Raw genomic sequence first — 10,869 nt, 5'->3', positions numbered from 1 at the left:
ATGGCAACTCCCCATAGGACTTTTGGTTTTCCAAAATGCATACTGACAATCAAATGCTTACTGCATATGAACCCCTTTGCTTAGAAGCATAACTTTGGTCTCAAATTAAATTTACCACTTCTGAAGTTTCATGCTTCTATTTGAATTGTATTTCAGGGGTTCTGATATGGAATGACTACACTAAATATGGAATAATATTACACAGAAATATAAATCTTTGATATTTCTATTTCAATTCAATTGGTGTATAACCAGTATTTTCGCCCCTTCCCAAGAGTTCTCCAAAAGGAAGTTCTCAGATGGATATGCCGAGCAAATGCAAAGCAATCCATCTGGTGGAGTCAGGTTAATTTCACCACTCTGGAGCAGGATCGTATGAATCTGCAGCAGCTCCTGCAGGATCAGGAAGAGGAGCACGTGATGGAGCTGAGGGCTCTGGAGAGGGAGCGCGTGCAGGAGAAAGCCGAGTGGGAGAGACAGAGAACGGAGAGAGAGGAGGCCCTGCTGTCTGCTCTGATCTATATGGCCGTCAGCAGACAGAAGCTCATGAAGGAGTTCAGGAGCCAGCCAGCTACATTGCTGGTGAGACATGACTGCTTTCCTAGAGCACTGACAGCATTACTCAACAGTGACCGCGAATCGAAACTATAAAGTCTATGGAGAAAGTGCGTAAAGTCATTAATGGCTATACATAAACTTGAACTGTTGTCTCAGAATCTCTTGGTCATTTCCATATCTGTGTGTTTTATAATACAGAGTGCCAAACACCTGGGTGGAACTGCCCTGAGCAGAAAAACCTGATGTTCCTCCTCAGGTACTTCCCAAGACTATGATAATTTATATTGCCCAATGCCCAATGGTCAAGGCAAATGTAGATGAGAAATTGACTTGCCTTACTATGTTTGAAAACTTGTGCCTTGTAAGATGATTTTGAAAAAACTAAATGTTATGATGTGTTTTTTCATCTTTTTCAGGATGCTCCCAGCAGCAGTGCCTGTAAAGACATGAAAGCAGATCCACTGGACCTGAAGGAGCTCGTGGAGCTGGAGAGGAAGGTCAGGGATGCTGAGAGGAAGAAACAGCTGAAAGCACTCGCCAAGGCTGAGAAGAAGGCCAGAAAGGCAAAGAGGCACAGTGGGAAGAACAAGACTAAGAAAACCCAGAAGGATGACCAAGTGAAGGACATCAAGCCCAAGCGACACTGGCATCGCTACATTTTAACCATGGGTTGTGCCACTTCACCTGTTGAAGACTCACCAAACCTCTGACCAGGCCATGAAGATAGTTCACAGTATAATTCTTATTTTTATTATAGGCCTAAATATATTTTTATACAGAGTATTTTAAAGCCCTCTGGAGTTTCTTGTTTGTATGTATGGCAGTGACTGTCATAGAATCAAAGTTTCTGCAATGTTTTTTTCAGTTAGCCTATAGCCTCATTGAGCTCAATACAAATCAAACCAGCTAATAGGCTAACTAAAATAAAACCATGCCAATCTCTAGGTATAGTGAAGGGTATGTGATGATATGGGGCTATTTTAATTCCAAAGGCCAAGGGAACTTTATCAGGATGCAAACAGGACAGTATCCTGGATCCATGATCTAAAAATCTGCCTGCCTCTATGGGAATATAACATAGGGGTGTCAATACTTATGACCCCTGTATTTTAAGGAAGAACATTTATTTATTTATGATACATTATTCATTCACAAAGAAAATGGGTGTCCTTAAAGGTTGGATATTTCCTAATTTTTTTGCCTAAGGCATTAAGATCAATTTCCAAAAGATGATTTTATATTCCTCTTTTTAGTCAACTTTAGCATAGGTGCCAATAATTCTGGGGACAACTGTACATACCGGTAGGTTTGTTTTATCTGAGCTGGTCCTCCTAATTTGGCTGTCGAGGCGAACTATGTGAGTATTTTGATTGGTCTCCAACACTCAAGCTGTTTTTTGTTTTGTTTTTACAGCTGATGCAGGTCTGTTTACAGCTTTGCAATACAAATGCATGTGCCATATTTAAATAAATTTGATAAAGTCAGTCACCCAAATGGTCAGCTCAGGGACAGCGAGGAGGGATGACCATGAGGCTTGTGATAATACAAAGAAACAAATAAAAGCAGGAAATGACAAGGACCAAATGGTTATGCTTACACCGTGGAGCTATAGGCTCTCTCCAGCCAGCATGAGCTGTTGGCCTACTAGGGTGCTTGGGCCTCTGTGCTTGCAGGAACCTGTTATGACAGGTGATGGGAGTCAATTTACATCTTTGCAGTACAAATACACACCACTGACAAGTAAGGCACGTGTATATTCAAGGTGTATTTGACATCCACCTATCACTGATGCTTGTATTGGCTGACAAAATGCTCATGGAAGGATCTTAAACACATTCAGCTAGCATCCAGATTATATATATTTTTAGGGTTATTGCAGGAGTAATTATGCTTTAATAAAATCTTTCAATCCTTCAATCCTGGGCATGATGAAGGCCGGAATGGTACACTGGAACAACGGTACAACGGAACACTGCCTCCTGACTGGGTTTTCACCAACTCAGACCCCCAAGTATACGTGTTTTCCCTTGGAAAAATAATTTTGAGCCTGGCTTTATCAAACGATCTAATTTTGTTTGTAAGCAAATAAGTGCATATTTAACGAGATAGGGCCTCATTTGCATATTTAAACATTAAAATTGAAAAAACATGCAATGCATTTTTTTTCTCATCTTAATATAAGTAATCAACTGCAAAGGTTTCATGGTGATAGTTATAATTTAAATTTGTTACCCTATTCACACTTTAATTATATTATGCTAATTATGCAAATTGCCCAAGGTGCAACTTTTAGCTGAAGTTGAAATCCATCCACTAGGCCTATAGATGACTTTTCTGCAATTAAACTTTAGGGTACTCAACATTTCTGGGTTCACTATTGGGCATGCAACTAGACTATGTTATGAGTTGATGAACCACTGAAACGATTTTGGAAACATTATTTTAAAGGTACAAAAAAACTCTTTGGTGTTGCTTTAAGGTTTTATTTTCAATAAATTATCAATAATAATATTCTGTGCTGTGCCATTTTATTTATTTATTTATTTATTGTTTCATATAAATTTCTACCAATAATGTGCTGTAAATGAAAAAGCTAAAAATAAACACAAAAAAAAAACATGAATAATCCTGTCTATAATGACTAAGATTTTTGTTGTGATCAGTTCAGATGCTGCGATAATCCTGCTTTGTAACTGGCATCTTTTTTCATAGTAGATGCCTTGAATCTGTTGATGGTAAGGTCATATTTGTTAACTCTCAATCTGTCCATTTCTTTTGACAAAACTCGCCAGAAGTCCTCATTTAAGGAGTCATTTTTCAAATTGTTCTTCCGGGGGAACATGCCCCCCAACCCCCCCAGCTTTACTCAGTTATCAACTTTCTGTGACTAACACCCCTGCTGCTTGAAAAATTTCTAGGGAAACAATAATTGTGGGTACCCAAATCAAAAGCTATGTGATGTTTACTATGAAAAAGGGCCACTCATTGTGCCCACTTAATTATATTTTAGGTTTGACTCAAGTGAAAAGACAATCTACACAATTTCAGTGTACAACTTCTTTTTAATTTGATCTGTGGTTTGTGTAAGCCAAACACAAACATGACAGGGTCTCATGACTGCATGGTTCTTTCCTCAAAAGCAATGGCATTACTCACCAAGCTTTTAGTAAAGAACCATTCAAGCCAGAGTCCTATTAAAAAATGCAGTGCATCTTGCATTAGCGTTAAATTAACATGAAAAACACACATCATTCCATCATGACAACTTGGTTAAAAAAAAAATCAAAAAAAAAAAAAAATCTCCAACATGCCTACAATTCACCTAAAAAAAAAAAGAGATTTCAGTCATGGGCGTAGTTGAGCGGAGAAGGCGAGCTATTTTATCACAAGTGCAACCTTTCAATTAAAAACACTCCCTTGTCGGCTGCAAAGAGCTTCTTACAAGCAACCCCAGACCACAGGAAGAGGAAGAGACCAAATCAGAGCAGGACGAGACAGACACATGCTGGCAAGGTGACAGCTCTATGATATGGAAGATCTTTTGCAGCAGGTAGAAGAGGCGCACATTCAACCAGAAAGAGGAGTGTGTTGGAGACTTCAGAATATAAATGTGTGTGCACACATACACACACACACACCTCACAAGGTAAGGATGGAAGAAGTCATCTCTCTCTGTGTGTGTATATATATGTGTGTGTAATGGGCCATTGTGCCCCTTCACATGGCTTTCACTTTGATCTGCTTCATCTTCATCTGCTTCTTCTCCATCTTCTTTTGCTCACGGCGCTGAGAAGCCTCCTGGTGGATGGAGAGGGAGAGAGATATTAAAATAACTGCTTGCCCTCTACTTTCACTGCAGGAATACTGTAAATTCTACTCTTCCAAAATACTTTTAGTTGCTAACTCTTGTTCTGCGTTTTGAAAAAAAAAAAAAGATTTTCAGGGGCTGACAATGAAACAGCAAAGAATGTAGGTGTCTGACTTTCAAAACACAAATGCAGGTCACTAAAACACACGTGCACCCACACACACACCTCCATGCGGCGCTGTCTCTCGGGATCCTCCTCGTTCATGATCCGCTCTTTCTCAGCCCGTTTCTTTTCCTCACGTCGTGTCTGAGCAGCCTCCTGCCTCTGGGCGTGAGTCTGCTTCAGGAAGTTCTCCTCCACGCGTGCACGGTTCCTGTCGGCTTTCTGCTTCCCCTGCACAAGGAGGAAGTCCATGGTGAGGGAGGGCAACATCAGATTTCAAACAGATAAGACTTCTAGCCTCTAGACTAGAGGGAGCTTTTGACCAAGGGTAACACACTGGACAGTATTGGCAAAGTCCTCACACTCCTCTTGTGTCTTTGGTGTTGTGCTGTCCATTAGTCAGTATGTTGCAATGCTAGAGGGACATCATCCGGAAATCAAATTCCTTGTATGCCAGAACATACTTGGCCAATAAAAGCAGATTCTGTTTTCAACCTTGCTTGGTTGAAATGTTTTTGTTTTTTTCCAGGACCAAGAGACCCTGGGTATGCGAGTACCTCTGAGGGGAAACAGGTTATGAACGTGCAGAAAATAAATAGTTTACAAAACTAAAGAGACGATAGAGACTCATTTAATGGAGAAGAAAGCAAACTTTTTACTAGTCAGCAGGTTTGTCATTGGTGTGTTGTCTACTTACCTCTCTGTTTAGGCGGAGTTTCTTGATCTTATCAATGCTGTAGATCACCATGTTTGTCAGAGGCAGCATTGAGTCCATGTCTTTGGGAGATGTGTTACCCATCCCAGGCACTACACACACACACACACACACACACAGCTTATTGCAATTCAAGACAAAAGCTTGTGACAAAAGTGTTCTTGTTCATGGATGTTTTGTTTGTTTACATATGTGTGGTGTGTGATTCTCACCATTAAATGTAAACAGCAGCGTCTTCTTAGTCTCAGGCAGCTTTAAGGGCTGGCCCTCCCTGAAACAAAGCATTTGGGCAGCCATCAGACAACAGTCTCACAACATTCACCTGGCAAACACTGCTTAGCATCGAAGAGCAAGTTAGAGGTCACATACTCTTGCATAACTTTTGGACCAGAGAATTGGTCCGAGAAATGGATGGACTCGATCTTGTCAGCATGGTTAGTGATGTAATGTACCATCTGGAAGAAAGGCAAGCACACAGGAAGAAAAAGGTCATAAATAACACACACACACTAAGCTACAGACATCACTCAACAGTAGATCAATCTAATAACCACCAAGGCAAGTCACTCTGCAAACCCCATGGGAATACAGATTGAGATGGCTACAATAAGCTTTGCATGCACTCCTACTTTGCCAATTCACACTCAGCCGTTCACCTTGCTGTCCATCAGGCCGTCCGTGACTTCGCCCATCTCTGAGAGGATGGCCAGAGAGTCAGGGAGGCCGTACTTCGCCCCCGACTTGGGCTTGTCGCTGCAGAACTCGCTCTGAGGGAAGAAATGACACAAGGAGATCTACACATTTACAAAGCCCAGTTATAATATGAAGTCAGGCTTAAAAATGCATTTATACATGACACCATCATAAACCCCAAACAGAACTAAATGGAGTCTCTCTCTTGCCATCTCTTCTTCTCAGCTGCAGATGCTAATGAACACACATCAGCTCTGTTTTCTGACTTACCAGGTCCTGCATCTCCTTCTGCATGCGAGCCATGGCCTTCTTGGTGCCCAGGGCATAGACAAATGTGTCCATATCCTCATCATTCAGTGTAACTTTGATTTGCTAGAGAGAGAGAGAGAGAGAGAGAGAGAGAGAGAGAGAGAGAGAGAGAGAGAGAGAGAGAGAGAGAGAGAAAAAAAAAATCACTGAGAAAAGGCTTACAGAAATATTGTTTCTACATTAGACATTTTTCTTTCTCCTCGGTTCGGTTTTTGTTCCAGTCTTTATTTTGGTCTGTATAGAAATAACTGCACTTGCCACTTGGTCACAGGCTGGTCTCATCATTCTGGCCAGAACGTTCAGCAGGTCCTGCCTCTTCAGGAACTGGTGGAGAGCAGAAAACGCATTTAGCCATGAAGGAGTAAATCATTAGCATTCATTGTTAACTCATCAACCTAGCTAAACCCTTGCGAAGACAAAACAATGACGCTGACCCTGATCCCGAGATAAAACCAGTCAAACAAGTCTGGGGCTTCGGTCTGAGGTTAAGACATTAACAGCTCCCCTTTACACCATTCACTCACACACACACACACACACACACACACACACACACACACCTTGAGCTGGATGAGCATGCCTTCGCAGCACACACGGCCAGAGCACCAGAGGTTGTAGATGTGCTCATTCTCCTGGTTGAGCTTCCCTGTGCTGGTGGCCTCCTTACTGGTGCCGTCATCACCTGCAGGCACAGACCACACCATCAACACAGACGCTCCACGGATGTTACACCATGTCCATGGCTTCTTGCGATGCGATCGTTAGTGACGAAACCAATTCGATTACTTGTTTTCAATTGGAATGTCCTAACTAGATGCGACACTGACGTCACACAGTGCTGTGCAACTGCTGCTATGATACTCATATGCAAATATGACACATGAAACCTAACCCTAATCCTATAACCCCAATCCTAACCCTAACTCTAAACCTAACCCTAACTTGTTATGACAAAAACCGAATGTCACTTAATAACAGAAGCGTTGTCATAAACGTTTATGACACGTTCATGTCATGTCACTCTTATGTCGACACTGTCAAGTAAAGTGTAACCCTATGTTGTTACATACAGTAGAGTACAGCTCAATCTAGTCTCAGGTCCACTCTTATAGCAAAACAAGCTCATCTTCATTACAATGAAACTATGTGATTATATCGGAACTCCCCCTATTTCCGCCGTCTTGCGTGTATGTCACTTAATATCCATTTCTATACAAACCAAGACGGCGGACTCCTAAAGAAACGCAACCACCCACACCATAGGTGTATCTAAATTAGCTATGTACCAAAAATGACATTTTACCGTGACTCGAAGAGCTGTAAACAGTGTTGTAAGGCTGTACACAACCGTTTGGAGCTCCAGTGGAATTTTAATTTCATGACGAGAATTCTCGGTCTAACCGTTCATGTGCCGTTGAAACGACATAAATAGGCGACCCATCAGGCCAGCACTATAACTCCGAGCGTGGTAAACAAAATCGGATATTTCAGGCAGTAAATGCTCCCGTTAAGAACCAAACCAGATTTTGTTAAAATCTACACACCTATGGCTCCTGAAAAATGTAAGGTTCATTTAGCAAATGTTATTTTGAAGTGTTAAAAAACATTGTTGTTTTAGAATTTCTAAACAAAAGTGGTGATAATTGGGGGTGTTTACGATACTGTTCTTCAACAGAGAAGTGGAATGAGTGAAGGGTAGATATTAAAACGTAAAGCGAAGAGTGAACACAAAGAAATCAAAGGAGCAAATGACTAAATGAAGTGAAAAGTGGGGGGAATAAAGTGACAGCAGTGACAGCAGTATGAAACGAGTGAAGAGAGGCTGTTACCCACCTACGAGGGCAAAATTATTCTCAAGCAGCTCACGGTGCGAGTTAAACCAGGTGTGCGCCAGGCGGCTGTTCTTGTTCTTGCCGATGATGTAGTTCATGATGTAAGCCAGCAGGCCGGTCACCATCAGGATCTCCATGTAGTAGCTCTCCCAGCTGTTCTGCAGGTGGGCTGGGACCTGAAGACCACGCCAAGAGACAAAAACAGCCGACAGTCATGATCCTGTCTACGGGCCCTCAGGTGAGTCAACCTCAAGGTCAAGGTCAGGACAGGTGTCCACGAGCTTCAGGTGTGTAAGCGGAAGAAGTGTGTAAGTGCAATTAGTGGTGGGGAGAGACAGTGCGTCCTACCTCTCGCAAGATGAGGGTGTTGTCCTTGAAAGAGGGGTTCGCCTTGGTGTCGTAACCCTCAAACTCATCAGTGTCGTACTTGCTGTACTCCTGATCCTGCAAGAGTGACGCATAATGGACAGTGTACAGGTGTTTTTACCTTAATTTCTTTCTGGATAAATAATCTCTCTCTTTCTCTGAATGCCCATGAACTCTGTACTGCTTTGCCATTTGACTTAGCAAAGTATAAGACACTAATAATATCTCCCGATGCGACTAGGTCATGTCGTTTAGACAGTCTTATCTTCAAGCTTTGAGAGCAGTGGTTCTCTGAAGTGGCCACATCGAAAGAGGCCTTGCGTATATTCTGCTTTACAACCAAATCCTCTTAAGTCCGAGCTTCAGTCCCCATGCTACTCTCTCAATGATCCCACATTCACTGCTCTCCCCCCCCCCCACCCCCCCCCCCCCCCCCATCCCAACACACACACACACGCTCACCTGCGTGTCCCCATCATAGAACTCATCCTGACCATCCTCTGTTTCCACGGTGGCCTCATCATCGTCCTCTTCGTCGACAGGTGCTGAAGGCGCTGCCCGAGGCGGGGGAGGGGCTGTCTCAGCCTCTGTGCCCTGGTCCTCGCTCACATCCTCAAACTCAGCGAAGTCGTTGTCGTCAAACTCGGCCAGGTCCTCACTGTCATCAAAGTCGTCGTTGTAGCGGCCCCTGATAGCCGGGAGGGCCAGCAGCAGGAGCACAGGCACCACGAGCAGCAGCGCACTCTTCATGGTGTTGGATCTGCGGACAGCGAGAGCGAGAGAGAGAGAGATAGAGAGAGAGAAAGAAAGAAAGAAAGAAAGAAAGAAAGAAAGAAAGAAAGAAAGAAAGAGAGAGAGAGAGCGCTAAACAGTCAGACTGCAGAGGACTACGTACTTCCAGAAAATACAACTTTGAAAAGACCCATAGGTCTAAATTCAGCTGCTAAGGACAAAGACCTTGGCACACACTGATGATGCATCCCCCTTCTGAGAGTCTCAACACAGGACTAGTTTGTGGCCTCTGGTATGTACAGTCACCCTACAGTTACTTGATACATCGAAATATTAAAACAGTAATATACTATTTGGTAAAGAAGTACACACCATATCATTTTTTTTTATCTATTACTTAGAATGCATTCCTTAAGCTGTGAACATTTACTAGACATAGCTATGGCTTACGAACAACTCCGAGACGATGGAGAGAAGATTATGCTCAAAACTGCTTAGTCCCAAAAGCTAAGCAACTGCTTATAGTGACACCTGCCTAACCGACTCCCTGTAGCATAGGACTATAAGGGTCTTGACTCGAAAACTTGTAAAACACATTCTTTGGATTAATAACGCTAGAACTATTAAGAATAATGTTTTCGCATTGTATTTTGACAATATTGGAAAAATCTGAACTTGATGTTATAGAAGCTCAAAATGACAGTTAGAAAGTTAGCACCCAGATCCAACATTAAACACAAAACACGTTTACTGTTTCATTAACAGATAGTTTAAATCGCAACTGTCCCACTGGAAGGGTGTTGGGGCAACTGCACAGTCCAAATGTAACTGATTACCTTCGTAGGCTAACAAGTTGATTAGATGGCAAGCTAATAGGCATTCTAACCACGTCCAAGTGTCTTGGTTTATAAGAACAAGCGAAGTTGTGAAGAAGCACACACGAACGTAAGTCAAGTCATGTAGCTAGCTAAACGATTCTGCTTTATTTGTCTGTAAGTTAACCCAGATCTATGACAGACATGACACTCGGTTTCATAGCTAGCTCAACTCATGCAGCTACCCGGCTAACTCCAACGTCTAGCTCAAACAACATGAACACCGTCAAAGCCATCGATTAACCTTATTTCAGGGCACATTGTCCACAAATTCAACTACGATCACGGTCAACTAACTTGCTTCTGTCTTTAAAATAACACATAGCCATCTACTGTCAGTGTGAATAATTAGCTCACTACTTACTGTTGATAGTAACCAGGTTAGCATTTAAACCCATCCCCCACATACTGTATGGAAGAAATGCTAGTCTTCTACCTTACCCTTGGTTAGCATACGATAAGTAGCTTACAAGTATAACAGCACAGCATGGCAGGACACTCATTTACATTCCCTGCCATGAAATAAGTATGTTTTTATAAATATATATTTATACCATGTGTAGCACATATTATTACCTTATCGGGCAGATTCTCGTGATCTTCGAAGAAGCACGACCAGGAGCTTCCTCAAGTACTTCACACTAGTTCCCAGGTCCCAGCTTATATTTAGCTACGTGCTAGCACCCCATGGGCAATGACAGGGTGTGTGAACCCAGCTATAACAAGTTCCATTTAAAGGGACCACGGTAGCCAAATCAACGCAGGTTGGGCAGAGAGCACAGGTCAGAATGTTTATGATGTTTGTTCTACTCCAAGAT

General features: G+C 42.4%; 1 protein-coding gene across 1 annotated transcript; it reads right to left on the bottom strand.

The window, feature by feature from the left end:
- Positions 1-3,600: 3,600 nt before the first annotated feature.
- On the bottom strand, positions 3,601-10,763 carry ccdc47 (coiled-coil domain containing 47). Its single transcript, XM_042084879.1, has 13 exons — positions 10,628-10,763; positions 8,907-9,204; positions 8,427-8,522; positions 8,080-8,254; positions 6,807-6,928; positions 6,505-6,570; positions 6,208-6,309; positions 5,901-6,011; positions 5,614-5,699; positions 5,457-5,515; positions 5,227-5,336; positions 4,593-4,760; positions 3,601-4,356 (listed from the first exon to the last, which is right to left on the bottom strand). Exons 2-13 carry the CDS (start codon positions 9,192-9,194, stop codon positions 4,276-4,278), a joined length of 1,464 nt encoding a protein of 487 aa, XP_041940813.1. The 5' UTR covers positions 9,195-9,204; positions 10,628-10,763; the 3' UTR covers positions 3,601-4,275.
- Positions 10,764-10,869: the final 106 nt, after the last annotated feature.

This window comes from Alosa sapidissima, chromosome 3 (genome assembly GCF_018492685.1).
Source record: "Alosa sapidissima isolate fAloSap1 chromosome 3, fAloSap1.pri, whole genome shotgun sequence".
NCBI lineage: Eukaryota > Metazoa > Chordata > Actinopteri > Clupeiformes > Clupeidae > Alosa > Alosa sapidissima.
This window is presented reverse-complemented; position numbering and strand designations above follow the sequence as displayed.

Coding starts and splice junctions, on each gene's coding strand:
- ccdc47 (XM_042084879.1), bottom strand. CDS start 9,194: ATGAAGAGTGCGCTGCTGCTCGTGGTGCCTGTGCTCCTGCTGCTGGCC. Junction 6,571..6,806: donor GCATGCTCATCCAGCTCAAG/GTGTGTGTGTGT, acceptor GCTCTCCACCAG/TTCCTGAAGAGGCAGGACCT. Junction 5,516..5,613: donor GGTCCAAAAGTTATGCAAGA/GTATGTGACCTC, acceptor GCTTTGTTTCAG/GGAGGGCCAGCCCTTAAAGC.